Here is a 22,713-nt window from a genome sequence, read left to right as displayed (position 1 = left end):
AATAAGAGCATTTCCCAAACTATTGCTTTAATGGTGGAAGAGTTAGTTGTGACTTTTCTCTCTTTGTATATATAATTCTTAAGGTTTTAGTGGAGCTCTCAAAAGGTTTGGCCGTGTTTCCTTTGAGCACTTGAGTTAATGTAACCCTAATCTCTATAAACAGATATCTGCATATGAATGCGTTGAATGAAACATTCTGGTTTCAGTTTGTAGTTCGAGTAGTACTGACCAATCACGTTTGAACGAGCTTCGGTTGCATGCAGCTAAACAGTCCGTGTGGCGAGCAAAAGTGGCCATGGCCAAAATGCAATCTCGGAACCCATCGGCTATCGTCTGATGATGATTTAGCTTTTTATCAATCTCCGAACCCTAGACATTAGGTTTTTATTAGCTTTTTTAAAATGTATCTGCATTCAAATCGTTGTCAAACGACAGCTGATGGGTTTGGAGATTTCTAATTGGACTGTAAACAATGTCGAGGCGCACGGAAGAGGAAGTCTTGGCCTGGATATGCGTTATCAAGCTGATGGGTTCCACGATTGATGTAACCCTTGAGTGACACTAAAACTTTAGTTTACTTAGTACTGTTTTCTGTGTAATTGCTCTCTATTGGAATATGCTAATGTAGAGTCAATTTTTATCCACTTCAATCAAAAATGAAAAGACAACCTCTCTCAAAGTGTTCACTCCATTAACCCCTGACAGAAATTTGGTCTAGGACGATGCCTTCTTTATCAAATGAACCAAAAACTTTTTCAAGCTGATCCTGAGGAGAAGGTGTAAAAAAACCTGCCTTCTAAGCCAGAGCTGCTCATAACAACAAACTCTTTCTTTCTGTCTTTTCCACGTGTCATACTCACCCGAGAGGTACACTGGACTGATTCCAGTAACACTGCGCTTCCAGTAACACTGAAACACATTTTCACACCCAGACGCAGAATATTTGCTTGTTAAAAAGATTTTACTAACACACCAGATGCTCGCTGTTAACCACAGGGATTAACCCTTTACCGGGACATGGTCCAGATTCAGTATCTTCCCCACACACAACCTTATCCAATTTGCAGTCAATTAAACACACTGTGCGGGTTGGTAGATTTTTGCATGTTATATATTACTGCTGTAATTACTTCCAGTGGATAAACTGGACAAAAATTAAAATGAATTTTTGAAATGAGAGCATAAGAGAAAAGGAAATGACAGGGTTGTAAAAAGGGAATTTTAAAGGGTGATTTTAACATGATATGACTAAACTAGCCAATACTAGTCCTGTGATGTCTGATAGCTCAGTAAAAGACTTGTGTTACAGCCTGGAGACAACGCAGCTGTGTCTTAAAATCGGTCAATGACATTGTAAAATCAATGTCTAAAGTAAAAGGCAGCCTATGGAAGACGCTAAAACTTGTAATGAAATCAATGCCTTGAGCATAATTTTAAGCTTTGCAAATCTATTCTATGCCACATAAACTGATTAAACAGATTTTTACTCTCTTTGCATTCATTCTGAACGATAGCATCAGAGCAAATTGTGTCTGGCTTTAACCTCAGGAGAAACATGTCTGGTGAATGTTGATGAAGCTACGTCTTTCCTACAAGTTCTTTAGATGCTAGTGTAATAAAAGGTGCACCATGCTGCTAGCCTGCGGCTCCACTGTTGACAGCCCATGGCAGATTAAAGCTGATTTCCCTTTAGGTCAGAGTCACTCTTGCGAGGGTCCAACTCTCTCTGGCGCTGGGTGAGTGTACTATCCTTGTCACTGATACCTAGCTTACTGTTGTTTGATGCTGGGCATGTCTCTGCGGTAACCCAGCTCATCTATCACAGTAACTGTGAATGGCGGACGGGGACGGCAGAGGAACAGAGGAAGGCTGCTCTGACCCTCCCTTCTCTCACTATATACTTAGTAATCTGTGCCAAGGCCGTTCCCTCAATGGAGAATGGAGACCTTGTATTCTGAGGCTCCAGATGGGCAAAAACAACACAGCACACACCACTACGACTCTCCAGTGGGATAACTGGATAACTAGGAAGGCTATGAGAATATTTGGATCCATGCAAGCGTTTTGTGTAAAAATGCTAAAAATTATATGAAGCCACTGTCAATCAAATCTGATCAAACCACACCCACACAGTCTTGATGAAGCAGATTATCAAATTTTGAACCATTGTTTCCCAAACTTTAACGTTGATTCTTTGATTATTGCTTATTTAGTCACAAATGTTTCATGTTATGGTGAAATACTTAAGATTTGAAGCCAAGTTTTCAGGGGCTTTAATCCATAAAACTACACTGAAATGATTAAAAACATCAAATTTAATTGTATGTACAACAAAGCCTTGGACAACATACCACACACTTGACACAAATGGATCCAGCTGACAAAGGATACAGGCCTGTCTGTGGCGAGGAAATAGTACAAAACATCAAATAGTGGCCATTAACTACACAGTTTATTTGCCTCGTACTCCACGTAGTTTGGTTGTCTGGCACTGAAAGCTTGCAGGGCAGTGAGTATCCTGGTCACGTCTGCACTGGACAGTTTGAGTCTGTGGCGGAGCAGACAGGCAAACAGATCCACGTGTGGGGCCCCCGGAGGCGAGAGGCGGTTAACCCTGTAACGCAGCTCCACCAGCTGCAGGAGGGCAGAGTCCTGTGATCCCTGAGTGTATGGGTAGTCTATCTGCAGAATCAGGTCCTGGATCGCCTCAGGGTCAAAGTGCACGCTGTATCCGAAAAGCTGCATGCTGTTCACTTTCATGTAGCCAATGTTATTAGATGGCTCTGTTGCCTCCAGAGGCTCATAGTACACTGTCATGTTCTTGTTTCCTCCTGACGCTCCCACAGACTCCTTGATACGACTCCTCAGGTAGAAATGAACCGTCTCAAAAAAGCTCTTCCATCTGTTTCCTAGAGACAACGTCCAGTTATAGCAGTCCAAGGGGATATCCAGCTTGGTCCGCTCCCAGTCAGGGTATCCGTGCTGACCTATAGGCATGGTCCAGCTCTCTGAATGGCTGCCCCCAAAAGGATTCACAAACAGAGACAACGCAGGCTCCAGGGTGCTGTTTCTGGTGAGGCAAAACTGGAGGGCGAGTCCAAGGAGCATATGAACACGGTTGGACTTCACCCGGTTGCTCTTGAGGGTGAGCAGCATTCTTTTCCTCCAGGACGGGTCAAACCAAGTGTTAACACGCACGTCGTTGCTCACAAACACAGCATGCAGAGCGATGCGTGGGTCGCGCCGCTGGAGCAGGTAGCGCAGCTCCAGATCCTGCAGGTCTCGGTCACTCTCCAAGCCCAGGTAGGGGTCTGTAGGATCGGGCACGGCGGGCCGGCAGGCTCCCTGGGTCAGGGTGAAGCCGGGGTTACAGCTGGAGCATCGTGTCCGGTTCTCTGTGGAACAGGAGGCACAGCGGGGGCCGTCGCCAACAGAGCAGGGAATGAGGCCCTGGCAAGGCGGATGGTTGTAGGGGCAGGAGCAGCTGCGGCTCTCGTCACTGTAAACACCAACCTGGTTGTTCTCACTGCAGTATAAAATGGAGAGGGCGTAGCTCAACCAGAAGTGCAGAGGCCTGAGGAAGAGATGACAGTTGTGTTCACTTCAGGTTTAGAGATGCTACACTGCTGTATTGGCTGTTACAGGATATCTAATAATATTTGTCACTTTTTCATGTTTTTGTGATTACGCAATGAAGGAAATGTTTTGCCCTAGAAGATTAATCCTGCCGTACATAATAAAATATGTGTTGTTTTGATGTGCAGCAAAAACAATTTTAGCCAAACTCAGACTCAGCTGGAGTTAGAGAAGCAAAATCAGATCAAAATGAATATTTTAATCTAAATTTATACCCCTTCTGTGGTGCAGATGGGTGGTGATGACACACAGACAAACAGATTCACATACCCATACATACATACTCTTAATGTCTCGTAACTCCATCTTCTTTTTTTTTTCTCAAGTTTATGCTACTTTTTACAGTAGATACAGAATAAACATGCTATTGGAATACAATTACAATGTGACAAAGCAAATAAATAAAAAACACAAATATTCTGTTTCACAGGGACACAAAAAATAACTGATTTACCCAGTGACCCTAAACCACTGTTGAATTATTTTTTACAAGCAGAAGGGGTGTGATAAAGAAGCATAATTGGACTGTGGACTGAGGAGGCAGTGCTGGCATTTGACTAGTGAGCTGATGGATTGTGTCATTTAGTTAATTTCCCTGCCAGAAATAGCTATCAACATGTAGTGTTCATGAGAGAGGCATAAATCTGAGTGAAGTTACGACCACAGTGGTCTCTGATAGGCTGCTGAAATAGAGTATCGAGGTGGGAGTGCTGCTGAAACAGCAGCTGTAACAGTAAAAAATACAGTAATAAATATAAGCAAAGTCATCATGTATTACTGGCCACAGCAGCTTAAATTCCTGGATGTGACTGTGTTAAAATAAATGGATTATTATATGAGGAATTTTAAGATGCCGGATTGATTGTAATGCAGTTTAAACCTGCACACAGTGAAACGAGTTCGTTTGTCCAAACAGGATCCCGTTTGTCTTCCCCCCCCCGCTGGAACAGAGAAGCAGCTTTGCTCCTGTCAGCACTTTTCACCTCACTCCACAACTACTTTTCCTCAAGTGCCTTCTAATAAGTACCGTCTCGCTCCGCTGCTTCCTCCCAGTGCCTAGCGCATAAATCATTTTCATAATTATAAGTTTTGGGGAGCACCTTGGGTTAAATGGCTGCAGTATAAATATTCCTCCCTGTTGTTCCCGACTTGCGTCTTACCTCGGCCTCTGCAGGACTATTTTGGGTTGTTTTCGGCACCTCTTGCTGAGGCTGAAGAGCTTGTTAGCAGTGCGGTGAGCTTTGGTGAAAAGCTGGTTGCTGCTGGTCTCCAGCTGCCTGTAGCGCTGGGGCAGGCTGGCATCCGTCCTCCACAAGTGTTCCACGACAGATGTGTTTACAGCATAATGGGTTGGCAGTTTCCCAACAAAGCTTTGGAACTCCACTGGTGGGAAAAAGAACATGAATAAGTAAACTCTGCCTGTGGCTATGAGCCGCAGGATAACAATATCCAAAACACTGTCTACTTCTCTTTGTTTGTCCCAGAAAAGTAAACAACTCAAGAGGAGAAATAACAGCTGCAACATGCCGAGAAAGCATGTTTTGTTATTTGGATTTTCTTTGGAGGGAGGATTGCTGATGTCATCAGCATGTCAGAGAACAAACCCCTTTTATTTCTATGAAGAGACATATGTTAATCATTACCTGTTGCCGGCCTACAGCACTGTACACCTTCAAAACAACTAGTCTCTAATTAGACATGAGTGACACTGAAAGCAAAATTGCTGTTCTTGCCTTCAACAATGTGAAAGTAAGGCGGGTTGCCACGGTAACTGTAATTACTTGTGTCAGACATAACAAAAAAGTGTCGTTTCTCAAAAGTTCCTTGACATTTTTTGATGCAGGTGGAAACTTTGACACGTTTGCATTTCACATTTCAGAAGTACATCTTATTTGCACTTAGGTGCACACATGACAGCAGCTCTGTCACTCTCTTTATATAGCATATTCTTTCGAATTTTTGAATTTAGAAACAGGCTTAGTTGAAAATCCAGTGAGGGGGGATGCCATCCCCCTTGTTAGCAAAATGACCAAAATCCATCCCCCTTGTTAAAAATTAACTGTAATAATATATTAGAATAACATTGGCTTGGCTTCCCCTATAAGAAGTTCTTCTTCCTGATTTGTGCCACAAAACAATCTATCAGATTTGTTGTGTAAATTCCAGTCAAGGCTACTAATCTTCTCCACAATGTCATGGTGTGTTTATGGTAATCATAGCACTATCTCAAAATTAATGCAATAATACATTAATAGGTGCTTGGGTGCGGGCCAGCCTTTGTGTGATTGCTGGTTCATTTATTTGTGTAGATGCCTTTTTCAAGTGCATAGAGCCGAGGGACATTACTATGGGAGCCATGAATGAGGAAAATACAGTGTGCACTTATACACCAGGCCTTTCAGTCATTGTCACACAATCAATGAATGAGCTCCACACCAGCCATTACAATAAGCTCAGTGGTGCTCTAACTGCAGTGGTTAGGTCAAAACTTTAAAGCAATCAATGGTCAACGTTTTGGCATTATGAGATCATATCCTTAATTTCTTTTACCTTCAACATCTTTATTTATTGTATATTTTGTACACTGGTTTATGTTTTTGTTTGGATAAAATGTATGCAGAGGTGGTCTTTTCCATTATGAAAGCTTTGAATTATTTACATTACTTTTAATTACTTACTAGAGTTTGACATTTTGGGAAATAATTTGCTTTCTTGCTGAGAGTTAGATGAGAAAATTGATACCACTCTCATGTCTGCATGGTAAATGTGAAGCTACAGCTAGCAGCCGGTTAGCTTAGCTTAGCATATAGACTGGAAACGGGGAAAACAGCTAGCCTGGCTCTGTCCAAAGGTAACAAAATCTGCCTACCAGCACCTCTAAAGCTCAATAATTAAAACATTATATCTCGTTTCTTGTGTTAAAACAAGGTGGTGGGTTTACGTGGAGTTATGTGCTGGATTATTTTTACATATGTTTTTTTTTGTGCAGATTAAACATACTGCATATATCATGTATTTACTGTACAGGTATGTGAGTAGTATCAATCTTATCATCTAACTCTTTGCAAGAAATTGTATGTGATTCTTCGAAGCCCATTGGTGACAAAAGGTCTGTGTATTTTCACACACTCCAGCCCTGAGCACCTAGAGAACATCAGACCATCATTTGATTTGACACAATGATTGACAGGTCTCTTGATTCAGTGTCTGGCAGGGGCAGTGTTTGACAGCCAAGAATGCATTTAGAACAAAAACAAGACATGTGTTTTTGTTCACGTTAGTGCGGTGGTCAATCAAGGGCAAACACACTGCAACTTAAGAAAACACATGCAAATAGACAAAACACAAACAAATAAAAAAAACCATCTTCATTAATTTGACAACACGTGTGCAGCAGTGAGAAAACACGCTGCAAATACACAAAACACAACCAAATACACAAACGCGCTGCAATTACACAAAACGACAATGGAAGTGTTTCCAGAGGACACTAAAAAGTGCTGAACACGCCTCGGACACGCTTGCTGTTGCCACGGTTTGTGACTCATGACGTTCAAGTCGGGTCCGTGTATCATCCGTTCATGTTTATGCTGTGGGTTTCTGACTTCTGCTACTGCTCTACTCTGCACTGAAAGTGAAAGTGTATCTTGAAGAGCGAAAAAGTGGAATTCTATCAGTAATTTTAACGATTTGTGAGATTTCGTGTTTATGACAGATAATACCCTTTACTATCCTACCACCAGTGTTGACAGACGACCTGTAGACTGCATGATAATCATATAGAAATATCCCAACGTATAGGCTACAGAAGGCCAAGCATTGTAACGATAAAGAGATAACCTCAGCTTTAATGTTTAAAAAGTTACACATCACACAGTATCACATGTTTTAAGGGGGGGATTTTGTGTGTCACAAATAGAACTGATTCACCAAAAGTTGACAGACTATGTTTTGGAAAGACATCCCCAAATGATCTTACAGGTATAAAATCACTAATGAAGCTGCTTTGACGGCCGTGGTCACAAGATGCCGCTGTACGACCTGAGCATGTCAAATCAAAGAGCTTTATTGTCTCCTCATAGAACATCACAGGAGATAACTGTCTAAACTCCCGTGCTTAAAAACGTGTATGTGAAGACGAAGAATTTCACCGGTGGTTTTAATGCAGGAAACCTTGCAGACTGTAGGAAATGCTATTTATGTCACTCCAGCAGGCTCCTCCAGTCTGTCTGCCATCACAGATGAACCTGGTTATTATCTCTGACACATTTTTTTCAAATTCCTTCAAATTTACCTTAATTTTCAGTTTCAAAAATGCTTTAGAAACGTTTTCTTTGAATCTGCGAGCTCCCGCGAGGTAAGTGCACGCTGCAGATCAGACTGGAGAAACAGTACAAAACTAAATAAGAGAAAAACAACAAACAGATGAAACGGAGTATCATGAGTCACAAACCTTTTTAGTGTCCTCTGGAAACACTTCCGTTGTCATTTTGTGTATTTGCAGCCCGTTTGTGATTTGATGGTGTTGTGAGTATTTGCCGCTTGTTTTCTAAATGCTGTGCATGTTCAAACTGATGAAGGTGTTTTCTTAATTTGCTTGTGTTTTGTCTATTTGCATGTGTTTTCTTAAGTTGCAGTGCCCTTGTTGGCCACTGTATGTTAGCTCTTCAATCCAAGTCGGTCATTTTTTATTTTGATCATTATTTTAGTGAAAAAATAACCATTATCCTGAAAGATTTTATTACTCACCCACCTGTGGGTTTTTGAAAGCACTATTCAAGCTGACATTTTCAAGTCCTATTTTGGAGGGTCATAGGGTCAAATTAAAATCTCTGACTCACCGGATTCCTCAAACTCCTGGTTGGTCAGCCTCCAGGCGTCTCGGATGCGCAGCAGGTTGTTTTCCAGACTGTCCAGGTCAGAGTGAGGACAGTTACACTGGGGGAAGTCCACGCTGCACTCACACCAGCAGTCACTGTTCTGGCAAACAAAATGGCCCTCAGATTTACAGCCGATGTAGTTGAGAGCCGCCTGGATGAAGTGGCTCTGCAAGTAGCCTGGTAGGATGACTTGCATCCCTGTGGGGGGCAAAAGACTGGATGAAGATGGGCTGAGGTCACGTGAAAAATAAATTATGTGAAGTTATTATACTTGTCTTACAAACATATTGAAGGATAAGGTTGGTGATATTCTATATTTTTCTTATTACCAGCAAAGGCCATGAAATGACCAAAACCAACAATAAATTGATCTCACAAGTATTGTCTGTGCAGCCAAAAGCCTGATATACCTCATGCCTCTGCCATAGAACTCCACTGTGGTAAAAACTATTTAAAACACATAAATGAGCCACATCGTTGCACTGGGTCACATGTTCTGTCATTACCATGAACACACACACACACACACACACACACACACACACACACACACACACACTGTAGTTTATTTTGACTCAGTCCAACATCCAGTACCCTATCCTGCTGCTGTAAATTCTCCCTAACGCACCAAATACTGTATGTACTAATCCACAGCTGAAAATAGACTTTGCTGAAGCTGTTTTAGGAATTTCTCAGCTTTTTGTAAAAAAAAAAAAAGAAAAAGAAAGAAACTTATAATTGTGAACCGTTTTTAAAGATTTATATCTTTAGTAGTAAACAGAGGGCTTGGGGCTGAGTGCGGCAAGTCGGAGAGAAATGAGAAAATGACTAATACATTGTTGGTTTTGGTTGTTTTATGGGATTTGTTGATAATGAGAAAAATATAGAATAATGCCAGATAATATGCCATAATGTCTACGCTAAATATAAGGCTATCGCCAGTAGCCGTTAAGCTTACCTTAGCACAGAGACTGGAAACAGAGGGGAAACAGCTAGCCTAGCTCTGTCCAAAGGTAACTAAATCCACCAACCAGCACCTCTAATGCTCACTAATAAACATGTTACATCTCAGTTGTTTCATCTTGTAACAAAAACCAAAGTGTAAAAACAAGTTGTGGTTTTAGTTGTTTAGTTGTTCAGTCTGTATGCTAAGTTGCTGTCTGTAGCCTCATATTTACCGGACAGACATGAGAGTGGTAAGAATGTGAATAAGCATTAAAAATATAAAATCAGTACTTTTCTACAAATCTTTGTCAACCTCCTAAGAAGCATTCAGTGTTAATTAACAAAGAGCTTGTTATGACAAATGCAGCAATGGGAAACCACAAAAACACTAATGTCACCATTATGATTTAGGGAGCAGATTTGACCTTGTAGTTGGACCTTGTTTTCTGGACTGTGGACCAGTACGGAGCTGACTGTGTCCAGATTGTCATAGTTGCTGCATCCGAGTGGCCCAGTTCTAGTTTCCGTCACCTGCAAGGATATCGAGAGAATGTGAATCTGTTGTATCTTGATTTTGTCTTTTTTTTAATCTTTTTTGTGGGAGCTTAATGGAGAGACAGCTTGGCTGTGACACAGTGCTGGCTGTGTCATCTCTTGAGTTTGGATACAGAGAACAAGACAGCGGATAATGTTAGTTTAGTCAGCGGAGACAGTCATCAGTCCCATCACTTTGACATGACCGCTACGTATTGACTCATTTTACTTGTGTATTTTCCAAAAAAGAAGGTCAAAAGAACACAAAAAGCCTCATCAAAGGCAGTTTATGCCTCAAATGAATTTTGAATGCAATGAGTCACTGTGAAGTTAAATTGAAAAGGTCTTCAATTAGAAAGCTTTCTCTCCTCAGACAGAATAATTTGTTCTGATCTGAGAGGAGAAATCAGCATATCTCTGAGTGAAGAACTTTAAACTGATTCACTTTTTTGCTTCCATCATTTCTTACAGTAATTAATCTGGATGTTAAAAGTTAGAAATTCTGACACACTGAAACACAAAAACACATAACTTACTGCGTATTAGCATAAGTTTACGCTCTGAATCCTTCCTATTTCTCACTGAATCCTTAATACCGTATGTAATTTTAATGAATGGCCATGTATCGCAGGTGCTGCTTTACATCCCTCATAAAATGTAGTATTCATCTCCCTCTCTCGCTCTCTTTCGCTCGCTCTGATCTTCAGTCTGCCTGAACTCCACACACACTGCAAAGTGGCAAATGAATGGAAGTCAGCCTGGCTGGAAATTAATGGAATGATACCTCTAATCCATCAAGCTGATGCATAACCATAGGAACACGTTCTCAATTTGGGGGGGCACTTGTCTTCATCAGTGGCTACTCACTCCAGCATCTACGTTTGCCCCTCAGGCTGATTAATGCATACACTCTAATAGCCACTTCAGATGATAAAATGGATGATTGGTGCTTTATAGTACAGGACGCAAGACTGCTACTCCGTTCTGCTTCTTCTCTCTGCTCTTTAAAGCTACCGAGGAGGCGATGTCTTAGTATTGTTATACTACTGCTTTAAAACAGTCAGTCAGTTACTTAATGGATGGTTAGCAAAGACACGTTGGACCATCTTATTAGAAAAGTTCATTAAATTCATTTATCAGAGTCTGATACAAATCAAATCATCCTGCTTCCTGCTGCACATATGAGTTTTCTGTGACAGTAAACAACATGCTGAAGAGAGAAAAACAGGAGAGATAGATCTGACAGTTGTTCTGCACCCCTGCAGCTACAACAGGTGAACTTCCTAGTGTCAGGCCAAATCTGTAAATATGCATTTGTTCTTAATCCCACCTGATTAAATAAGTTGTGAAAATAAATTCCCTGAGCTGGATTTAAAGGATTTGTTAGTGCATGTTACCTTCAAGTGAGCTACCAAAGTGTCATGAATTTAAACTTTGCTCTACTTGCATGTTGTGACTGAATTTCAGTCAGTGGTGAAGATGCTAAATACACTCAAGTAGTGCACGCTTTTGAGGTACTTTACTTGAGTATTTCCCATTTATGCTACTTTATACTTCTACTCTTCTTCCCTCTTTCTGAGAGAAATATTGTATGTTTGCTCCACTACACTTATTTTAAAGCTATAGTTACCTGTAACCATGGGCGCCTAGTTATGTTTTAAAATGGATGGGAGCACACTTTGAAAGATTGTTGGGTGGTCTGAGGGTCCACCCCCAAAATTATTTTTAATTTAAAACAAATTTCCTGCATTTCTCCACCACCTAACCTGACTTATGGTAACAATAGAAGATCATTTCCAAAACATAAAATAATCCTAATTTTCTATAGGCCCTAATCAATCTTACAGTTTAATAATAATTACACATTATGAGATTGTGTGCTCCTCACTTGAATGTAACTGCAGGGCTCATAGAATCCCATTTGAGCCAGGGTTGGATGGAAAACATGCTGGACAGGGGCTGGACAGAGGTTTAGGAAACACTATTCTAGGTTAGTCTGCTGTCGTGTGGCGACGAGGGAGAGAGCGGGGCAGCAAATCTGCCTCAGATATTAACAGTAATTGGACAAAGCCTATATCATTGATATAGGCTGCTATAATATAATCACCTAAATGCAGGGACTGTATGATCATATGTTTATTTTGAAAAAGACAAAAAGTGGGGTAGCAAAACCATAACTTTGCTCCCCCTAAATGAATAATGGGGATGCATTTGCTCCCTGCTCAGGCGCCTATGCCTGTAACCACACCCAACAGTGATGTCACAGTGTACTGACACACCCTGGAGTACACTTCTACACCAATTCAGCAGGGTGAGAAGTTAAAGCACTGAATTTCACCAAAAACAAGATTTTCTTATTATTATTTTTGTTTCAATGTTTGATCCAGTGACCTAAAATGACATAGTAACATAAAATGAAAATAAAATAACACTAACACTGGGTCACACACACTGGTACTGGGTATAGTTAACCCAGTATTTAGATGGTGCTAAATTGATTTCTCAATTTTAACCTATTGATGTGTGTATGCATTTATTTATTGATCAAGACTGAAATCACTTTCCTCCCCTGAAGACAAGTCATTCGTACATGTTCAGCAACTTCAGTTGAACCCAAAACCAAGCCAGTCCAACTCGATGCTCCATATCTTGCCATTCCCATGTATAAATGCTGGAGGCTAACAAACCCCAAGTCACACCTTTAGGCAGTGACTGCATGGTGTTTCTCCGTACAGACAGCGGCTATATTTAGTTTTCTTGACTTCCACATACCCGTATGGCGGTGGATGCGATCTGGAGGTGGTGCAGCCGGCGCAGGGTGCTCTCTCTGTCGGTGAAGTAGGAAGCAGCCAGCTGGTGGAGGGCCTCCAGGGTCACTGTCCCCGTTGTGTTTGAGTTCCTGTTGGTGCCACGGCTGCCGTCGGCCCCCGAGGGCGAAGACTCCTGGCTGAGCTTCCTTTTGTCCACAAATATCGTCAAAGACTCCTCCCCTGGTGACAGTCAGGCAGAGGGAGCGAGAGCTTCATTAGCTCTGACAGAGCAGCACTAATCACCTTTCATTAGTATCTTTTCAGATCAGATAGAAAAGCGCAGTAGTGATTAAGTGCTGTGGGGGAACTGATGGTTTGGATGATTGGAGGAAAAGGCACAGATAAGGTCTCTGCTTCTATTAAAACTCCTCAGGAACAGCGAGCTTATTCAATATCATTGATAAAGTTCCCTTAATTATTTTAATTATGTTGGCCAAAAATTACATTAAAAACAAAACAGATCTTAGGTCAGCACTGCTTCTCTGGGAGACAAATGCGTTCTACACTTGGAAACATTTTTAACAATTACAATCATTACATGACTCATGTGGAAAACAGCCAGGAAAACCAAACTACCACCAGACTCATTAAGTCTTTTTACACGTTTAACATTATGTTTGTGTGAAATTGCTACATTCAGCTGTGGGTTATAACATTTGCAGGTTTAGGCAATAACATAGTATCCACACTGTGACCTACATTACTAACAGGTCATTAATAAGCCCGGTAATGTTTTTATAAATGGCTGAGTGACCAGGGAAATACAGCCAGTCCCTCAGTTAACAGAGGGATGAGAGCATTTTGAGGGGAGGATGCATTTTGAAGTTGAGTGTGTTCACAGTAGGTGCTCTTTAGTAAATCTTAACAACATTAAATCCTCCCTTAACTTTAACAGCATGTCAAGGCCATTTTGTCAATACACGTCACACTGGCCGTTTTCCCAAACTGGTCCCTCGCCACCAGCCCTTAGGGAGCGTCACTCCATATAAGGTGACTTTTGTAGTGGCAACGGAACCTCTGTACTGTATTAAGAAGAAGGATATACAGTAAATACACAGGTAAACAGTAATGCCCACCTCCAGATACGTTCCAGTCGAACAATACCTGAAATCTTTTGTTGTAATAAGCTGTCAGTCAGCCAAAGATTTCTGGTTTCCCTACAGATGTTATGTGCCATATTGATCTTACTTATCCAAAGCTTCCCAATTTGACCACATGGATAAATATATAAGATTTAAGCCATTCAGTTTCTGCTTATTTCTATTTACTAGCTAGCACTAGCCAGATGGTGTGCCATTATGAAAGGCACACGAGTTCGCCATCTAAATGACCAAATTTACTTCCAACATGACACTTGAGTGCTTTCTGATCTCCCGCCCCTATTGGCAGGATTACATCCTGCATATGACGGTTGCAAAAATTATTCATTTGACTTTTCTGATCAGCAACTGCTATGGTTGACATTTGCTTAGGTTTAGGCACCACACCTGCATGGTCAAGGTATGGGGAAATTCATGGTCATGGTTAAAAGAAAACAATATTGCCTTTCAATAAAAGTAAAAAAAAAAAAGCGCATGATTTGGACACAGAGTGCTGTTTGTTTCCCATTTTAACATTATCAACACTGTTTTGTTTTTGTTTTTTTAACCATGACCACCATCGTTTCCCTTAACCAAGTAGTAGTTCGGAGGCTAGATATAGATATGACTGTTAAAAGAAAACAACTTTTACTGTTGGTAGGAAAACAGCAGTCACCCATGTCCAAGTTACATGCTGTGTTGAAGTATCCATCCACCTCGACCTGCTACGTCAGTCTGAACGCCTTGTAACAGCAAGAGATCAAGAGTTGTTCCAGGTGAATCAGAAATAATATTTCAATATTTCTGTGTTGCTTTGTGGTCTGCTGAGTCCACTGTCAGAGGAGACAATTGTATCTTTGTCTTTTTCATGATGGATTTCTGAACACTGTGGGGAAACTATAATGAAGTGCTGTGTCTTCAGTTCTGAGATTATGACAGCCAAGCCGTATGTTTACTGCTTATTTTTGGCCAGTTACTGTATTTGTGGGAATAAGATAAAAGCACACTGAACATCAAAATAATCTTGGATTGCAAGGTACATTGCCAATAGCTGTTTCAACAAAATTTGTATTTGGATAGTTTCTTTAAATCTGTGTTATTTTCTCACAGCAGACACTTTTCCAACCCACACTTTCACTTCTTCTACTGAAGTATACTTTGTGATAATGATTTACTAAAGAAAGAAAAGATAAGCTACTTGCATACAAGTGATAGTTTTGTACAAAAGTAATGAAGCTCCGTTTAGGGAACCATGCCATTTTGATGGCCAAACAAAAATATTAAATCTGTCTTTCACCAATTTATTTTTTGTACCCAAAACCAAAGCGATTTGATTTTATTTGGGAGCCAGAAAACACTGATCCAGAAAAATTATTATATGCTTTGTTGTTTAGAAGGCAACAGACGGTAAAATCGGTGCCCCGTGTGCTGACCAACCCCCCCCCCAAAAAAGACCCAACCACATTAGAAACTGTGTGAATCAAGCTTTCTTTGAAGCCCTGCATACTCTACTGTACCTCCCAGAGTGGCAGAGAGGAGGAGGTGGGTGCCATATTTCTTGATTAGACTCTCTGTGATCGTCTGGAGGGTTGGCCGCCTCCCCAGCTGGCGGATGGTATGCATGAAGTCGGGGTCGAGGGGCAGAGCCAGGCCGCCGCTGCCACCGAAACTGTCCCGCTTCTCCACCGCCAGGCTGTTGACCTTCCATCGACCAAACTCCCTGAAAACACAACAACACACACACACACACACACACACACACACACACACACACACACACACACACACACACACACACACACACACACACACACATACACAGGGACATTTGGTTTAGGCCTTTGGTGGTGTATAAGTCCCAGGAGGCTGTGAAATAACTTCTGTTATGAACTGGCACTATAGAAATAAATTGAATTGAAATTGAATTGAATTGTTTCACAAGATGTGTTGAGGCACGCTTACTGTACAGTATACTGATCACACACACATGCACATACACCGTTAACACACGATGAAACTGTAATGTTGCATCCCCAAGGAGCTCTGATAATGTGCCTCTGATGTATAAGAAAACCATTTTTTGCTACCTAGTTAGTATTTTGTGGAGGGTTTATGCACATAAATGCATTTCACCTACCTTTTTGCAAATGCAACACAGGGTTTACTCACCTTTTAATGAGTTTACCATTACCTAACATTGGACAGTTTAGCTAGTATTTTTTGTACTAAAGGGATTACAAGAATAGTGTGGGCTTTAAGTCAGTCCAGTTCTGGCCGGTTATTTATTCGTCCTGGGAATCACATAAAGATATTAGGACAATGGTGTGTTCATTTGAATTGATTGAAGCTGGATGTTATTTAACACTATTAATGATACAGTATAATTATTTCATAGAAGTTATCCTGCAGTTGTCGTCGTTTAGGCTTTATCACTTTTTCTTTATCAGTGGATGCAGTCCTTTTACACTACCACTTGGAGCAGAAGCTAGACATTTTAACCATTTATCCAGCACTTTTACCTTTCCATTTCGAATTCTCTGCTCACTCACTAAAAAGTTTTGATGCACTCTTAAACGTACCCAGGGCTGTAGCTACTCTTGAGGACACTAAGGTCATGTCCCCTTTATTTTTTCTGGAAATTTGGGAGTTTTATAATAACCTGTTTTTTTTCTCCCCCTGGCAGTGCAGAGAGGCTTTGAAACTGCTTTTAGACCTTCATGACAGGAAATAAAAGTTTTTTTTACAGGTCCGTATTTTCTCAGGATGTTTCCTGGAAAGAAAATAGGGAACTTAGAAACAAATATCTGGGATAGTTATTGAAGTTATAATTTAGTTAATTAACAGTTTGATGATTTTGCCAGGTGATTTTAAGAGGAATTTCCTTGAGTAATTTTTTGACATTTTGGGAAATACAGTAATTTGCTTTCTTGCACAGAGTAGAGTAGATTGATACCACACAAATTTGAAGCAGATGTTAAACTTACTCAGGTTGGTTGGAAACATGTCCTGTGCAGTCAGCCCATAACTAGAAGGTTATTGGTAACTGAGACAGTAAATATACTAAAGATCAGCATCACACCAATTTTCAGTCATATTTGTGTGCTTATTTTCCTCCTTAAGACAAATATGTGGATATATATATATTTTTCAACCAAATCATAATTTCTACTTTTTCAGATTAGCTGAGCTACTCCACGATATTTCCACGTACACTCTGACAACTGCAGAAGTAACCCCTTGTTTGGGAATCTCTGTTATAGGGCTTACTGTTGTCTGAACAAACTCGTCACAGCTTTAAATAAATCCTGGATGGGTGAAACAGAACTCATTGTAATGCAGTGCTCTAACTCCCACAGCAATAGAAAGACGTAAAACCAAAACAAAGTCCCACATCATCAGCTGCCATAATTTGTTATCTGGTACCCTTTGGACACAAGTCTCTCTGAACTCTAGCTGTTCACAAACCAGCTGGGAGATACCGCGACTGCTCTCTCTCTCCCTCCATAGCATCAGTTAATGTCTACCTCTCCCACAGTTCTGCCTGCTGCTCTGTGTACCTCCCTCTCCTTCTGGGAGGCAATCAAATCACTGCCATGAGAAAAATGATCAGTAGCAAAATAATTGAGGAACCGGGACAGTGTGGAGTGTGTCATTACAGCCAATCATCATAACGAGGGGACAGGCTGAGTGTCCGTCCCTGGTGGAAAAAATGGGCGTTGTGGATCCAGCCCAGGGTTTAGCCTACAGCTATTCCATCAGCATCCACTTATGGCAAACAGAGAGGGTTTGCTGTAGGAACGTACTTGGATATCTAAACATAAAAGGCATATATGTACTGTAAGCAATCAATAGGGATGAAAACAACTCCTTGGAGGGGGTATAAACTATAAAAGGAGCAGACGTGGGGAGCAGATTAATCCCATGTCACTGCATGACTGACATTGTTCATGGTGGTGTTTCAGCCGCAGAGGTCAGAGGAGTAGAATAGCCTTTTAGGCCCCCAGGCTATTTAAGAGCACATAGAAAACTACAGAGCATCCTCAACTCTCTGGGGACTGTGTAAAATATAGTTATGACATATTTGTAAGAATAAATGCCTTCAGTGTTTCCACCACATATTCTTTTCCTGATATTATCTCTACAATATATTATAGGCCAAAACAGACAAAGGAACTGAAAACTGGTTCAAATTGACTCCCCTGTCAGTTATCATATTGTTACAGCAGGTTTTATTTTTTTAACCTTGGTCGGGTCTCATTTTGAAGCCATCCTTAAAATCCTTAATCCCTAGTCCTTAAAACCGCCTTTGGGTCAGAAATGTGAGCAGGCAGCTTACAGGTTGCAGGATTGACTGCTTCAGGGTAAAAGACTCTCGAGTGGTGAAATGTCAGCCAGCCAATACAGATGGTGGCAGCCTTCGACAGTCCAAGCTGTTTGCTCCTTTGTCACTTTCAATGATTTTCACTGATTATGGAGGAGGTTTGGCAAAGCAGAAGCCTCATGTGAGGGGGCTATTGGGACACTTATGCAGCAGGTCCGTTGAAAATAAAATGCAGGTGTCACTAAGAGATAAACAGCACAGCCTAAAAGATTCCTGAGAGGAGATAATGGACCATTCAAACACCTACAGATGCAGACCATGAAGTATTTTTTCACTCTGGTAAACACTTGGCAATGTCCACCAGAGAGGAGAAACACAGTCTTGGACCTGAGGCAATGATAAGTCATCTAAATGCTAAATATTACAGCGAGATCTAAAATCCTCTCAATAAATACACCATAACAACTGTACAGCAGCAAAAAATCAACAGACCTTAACTTTCAACAAAATCATAAACACAAACATATATGTAATTACAAAGATATCTAATTCTGACGCATCTTATTGCGTGTGTGTTGCTTAAACACCGAAAGATGTAGGACTGGAATGCATTGATCGTTATATTGGACACCTAACAGTTGCAACAAAGCAGGATTACAGTATATTGCAAACCTAAGAATGGAGGCGTATTTAGAGAAAGGCAGCAGTAGCAAAGTGGGGACAGTGCAGGAAGTCGCTGAAAGGATGTAACTGTCCACACTCTGGCCTGGGATTAACTCCTACTGCAGGGGTCATTTTGAAACATCAGCAATAATTAAATGTCAAACCCTGAAACAAAAACCCAAGGAAGGAATAAATGTTTGATGCTATTCAGATGACTGATCTGTTTGCAAAGGGCACACTGCATCGCTACAGTAGTTCTTCAGATTTGCTCATCAGCTTGCAACTAATTCGGTGCAGGTGTGATACCTGTGAGGGCAATCCTGAGAGTGTGCAGGTTTTCATTCCAAACACTACAGCAGCTGCTTTCACTGATTAGTTCCTCTCTGGCTCAAAGTGCTCATCAGTGAAAATATCCAGTGATGTGTTGGGTGGAATGAAATCCTGCAAACACTCACAGCCCAAACATGAAACTCTTGAAAGAAATATACAACAAATACATAGATCAAAATACATACAGTAAATACAGTAGCCTACACACAGAGCTCTCCATCTGTCTCACCTGTAGATCTTGTATCTGGTGCTGAAGCCCTGCTGGTACCTCTCCGCAGCCTCCGTGAACTCCAGGGACTGGTGGAAGGGCCCTTTATCCGACAGCAGCCAGCCCAGGGAGCCGGGGGCGCCGTCGCCTTGTCCGGCAGCGGCTGCGGCTCCACCGGCGGCGGCCCTGGAGGTCCAGCAGCAGAGCCAGAGGCTGAGAGCCGCCCCCTCCCATAGCAGAGACAGCCGCTTATGACTGATTCTCTGACAGCTCATGCTTCACCCAGCGACACCTCATTCTCTCCGGACTGGGAGGAGGACAGACCAGTAAAACAGTGTTACAGCTTCACAGATTTTAGGGATGAAAAAGTAGTGCGTCGCGCAGATTTGAAGGGGAGAATGTGGACATTTCCCTTTTAAACCCAGTATTTGAGAGTTAAACAGACTAAATGTTTTATTGTGCTGGAAAGACACTTACCTGATTTTGCAATAAGGACCAAACGATGAGCTTTCAAGAATAACTGAACTCTTCCGATCTTGCGAGAGCTGCGAATAAAACCTCTCCAGTTCAGTGATCCGGAAAAATTCATTAATTCGCGACGAGTCCTTTCTTTCAAGCGCTACTCCAACTTGATTTCTGCTCTCGCTCAACTTTATTTCGCGAGACGATCCTCCCGCATCCATGCATCCATCCGCTCCTCGGTGGGAAGTTGCAGCAGTGGAGGCATGAGCGCAGAGGAGTTCATTGTGAGGATGTCCGCGCGGTCAGAGATATTTCCAGATGTTGAATGGAAACGGCGGATTTCTCCATCCTGGAGTGGGATCCCTTTATTACACTGTATGATCCTTGAAAGTTGCGGTTATTCTTCTAAATTCGTGATAAATGTTGCGTGCGAGCGGTCATCTCCCCCCTCTGCAGTGCGAGCTGGTGGATGAATGAGCGCCTGCTTCAACACAGAGAGCTTTTCTTCCCCAGTTTTTTTTTACGAGTGAGACAGCGAGAGGGCGAGCAAGTGCATCATGATGAGGGCAATACATACCATCCGAGTGTATTCAAGTTTTGAGGACAGCAGGGTGATGATGATGATGAAGGTGCACCAGGACTGCTTCCATCATTCACCATTACCTTCACATAATTCATCCTCGTTATTCCTCTCTCTGTGAATGTGGCACATTAAAAGTGTTAAAAGGAGCTTGATAATTATCCCCGCTGCTTTCCCCCCGTTCATTGTCCTGGGCCACAGCTTCAGAGCCTGCAGCATGCATGCCTAAATGGCCTAAATGATGCACATTGCTACATTTGCCAGTGAGAATAATTACAGGCCATTATCAGGGAACAGGTTTCTTGGGTTATGTTATTCAAGTTCCGGTGTGCACTCATTTTTCCACCTCTAAAGCATCACAATATGCACAAAACAAGCTGCTTTTTTTCCAAGTAAAAGGGTGCTTAAAATCATAATTATGCAAAAGAAATGCTTGACCTATAACTTCTAAACAATAAACTTTGAATGCTCAAAACATTTTAGTGTGAATTCACAATACTAATGGTATTTCTCAGACAGTGATGGGCGAGACAGGTGTAGGAACAGATGCTGAGGAGGATCCACCCCCGCCTTCCTTGCAGCAACATCACAACTACTTGACACACAGTTGACAAATCTTTCAGACATGTGAAAGCTGAATGACGTTAGAGGAAAGTTAGCTTCCACAAGCCTTCAAATTATGGAGGGGGAGATAGCAGGGACGTAGTTCTCTCTCTTTCTGTGTGTGTGTGTGTGTGTGTGTGTGTGTGTGTGGGTTTGGGGATGGGGGTCGACAGGTACAGTGGATGAATCTCTAATTAGACTCTTGTGTCTGCTCTTTGGGGGCTACAACAACGAAAAAAAGCTAAATTCCCGAGCCAGAGGTTGTTTGATGTTGGCGCAATTATACTTTATGTTTGCCAGGAGAGTCCTTTGTCTCTCTCTTTCAAGTCATCGTGTCATTATGCTTGTCATTCACGCTGAAAACCTGATTGACAAAGGCCCCCTTGTGTTAAATGGGCTGCGAGGAGAGTGTCTGTTATTCATGATGGGTTTGAATCAATAGCCTGCTTCCATTGATTCCCTTTTGCTTTAATGTTATTTGGCCAGCGCCCCTCTGGATGCCAAGGGGTGTTGTTTTTTCTTTTTCAAGCTCAAATTAAGATGGTCAATTCAATAACAAGGTGTCACATCTTCAAAGCCTAAATATCTGTAGTAATTGTCAGTGCTACTGACAGACGTATGGACCATCTCAATCAACTGAAACACTTTGAAATTTAAAGTACAGGGCAGTTTTTCTTGTGATCTTCCAACAGGAGGATTTGTCTCCCTAGGTGATCTTGGTGTTTGAGACATCTGTAATGATAGGGAAGCCTGTGTTTGCTTGTGCAACAAAAGGAACACATTAAATATTCCAACTTGTAATTTGTGTGGAGAAAGGATAGGAGAAATGAAGGAGGCTAAATGAGCTTTTCCCTCCGGGCTGCAGACTGTTATAGTCTCTTGAAATCTGGGTCTTTGTTGTCTGTGTGTGCTGTAATTGAAAAGTTCCAGCCCCCCGTTTCTCTCTTCCTTCCACATGCCTTTGCTTTACTCTCGCTCTCTCTATCCTAGTTTCCCAGTCTGACTTCCCTTCCACCACCCCAACCAGCAGTCTCTCCTTTTCTCCTCTCTTTCAGCGTCTCTCTCTCCATTTGAATTCTCTGTCATCTCTTGTTTGACTCATTCTCTTCCCCTCCCTCTTCCCTCTTCGGCCGCCTGCTGAGTTTTAGGACGGATGTAGCCGATTTTGATCATTCGGGCTGCAATCAACCTCTTCCAGCAGCTGAGCAAAGGGCGGAGAAACTCAGAATTGTCCAGGAAGATGATGTAAAAGGGCTTGACATGGCAGTGGTGTTAATATGCCTGAACACAAACGCCTTTAGCCCAGTAACATGCAATGTGCCAAAGTAATCACAAGTCAAGAATGACACTGTGATTTCCTCCCACATTAGGAAATGAGGGGAAAGAGGTTCAACTGCACCTTACATGACATGAAGGCTTTGGCATAAAGCAGGACTGTGTGTCCGTGGCCGTGTGCATGTGAAGCTCGGCATCATCTCTGTTGAAATGACATAAAAATGACTAATTTTGTTCATGAGTTCTGGCATCTCCCAAAGAGTTCTGCACACTTCTTTCTGTTCCAACTGATAACACGCTGTAGCTTCCCCCTGACTACAAATGGGTTTTACTGAGTAATTACTTCTTCTGCACCTTTTATTGTGAAAGAATGAATTGTATTTGATG

General features: G+C 41.7%; 1 protein-coding gene across 1 annotated transcript; it reads right to left on the bottom strand.

The window, feature by feature from the left end:
* Nucleotides 1-2,257: 2,257 nt before the first annotated feature.
* LOC122887176 (BMP/retinoic acid-inducible neural-specific protein 3-like) lies at nt 2,258-20,815 on the bottom strand. Its single transcript, XM_044220135.1, has 8 exons — nt 19,884-20,815; nt 19,428-19,713; nt 15,402-15,604; nt 12,768-12,985; nt 9,887-9,992; nt 8,478-8,714; nt 4,797-5,019; nt 2,258-3,574 (listed from the first exon to the last, which is right to left on the bottom strand). The coding sequence occupies exons 2-8, from the start codon at nt 19,679-19,681 to the stop codon at nt 2,440-2,442; spliced, it is 2,376 nt and encodes a 791-aa protein (XP_044076070.1). The 5' UTR covers nt 19,682-19,713; nt 19,884-20,815; the 3' UTR covers nt 2,258-2,439.
* Nucleotides 20,816-22,713: the final 1,898 nt, after the last annotated feature.

Source organism: Siniperca chuatsi, linkage group LG13 (assembly GCF_020085105.1).
Source record: "Siniperca chuatsi isolate FFG_IHB_CAS linkage group LG13, ASM2008510v1, whole genome shotgun sequence".
Lineage (NCBI taxonomy): Eukaryota > Metazoa > Chordata > Actinopteri > Centrarchiformes > Sinipercidae > Siniperca > Siniperca chuatsi.
This window is presented reverse-complemented; position numbering and strand designations above follow the sequence as displayed.

Excerpts from the sequence above, each read along its gene's own strand:
- LOC122887176 (XM_044220135.1), bottom strand. The coding sequence starts at position 19,681 with ATGAGCTGTCAGAGAATCAGTCATAAGCGGCTGTCTCTGCTATGGGAG. Across the intron at positions 12,986-15,401 it reads CCTCTCTGCCACTCTGGGAG|GGGAGGAGTCTTTGACGATA; the intron begins GTACAGTAGAGT and ends GACTGTCACCAG. Across the intron at positions 5,020-8,477 it reads CCAGGAGTTTGAGGAATCCG|TGGAGTTCCAAAGCTTTGTT; the intron begins GTGAGTCAGAGA and ends TTTTCCCACCAG.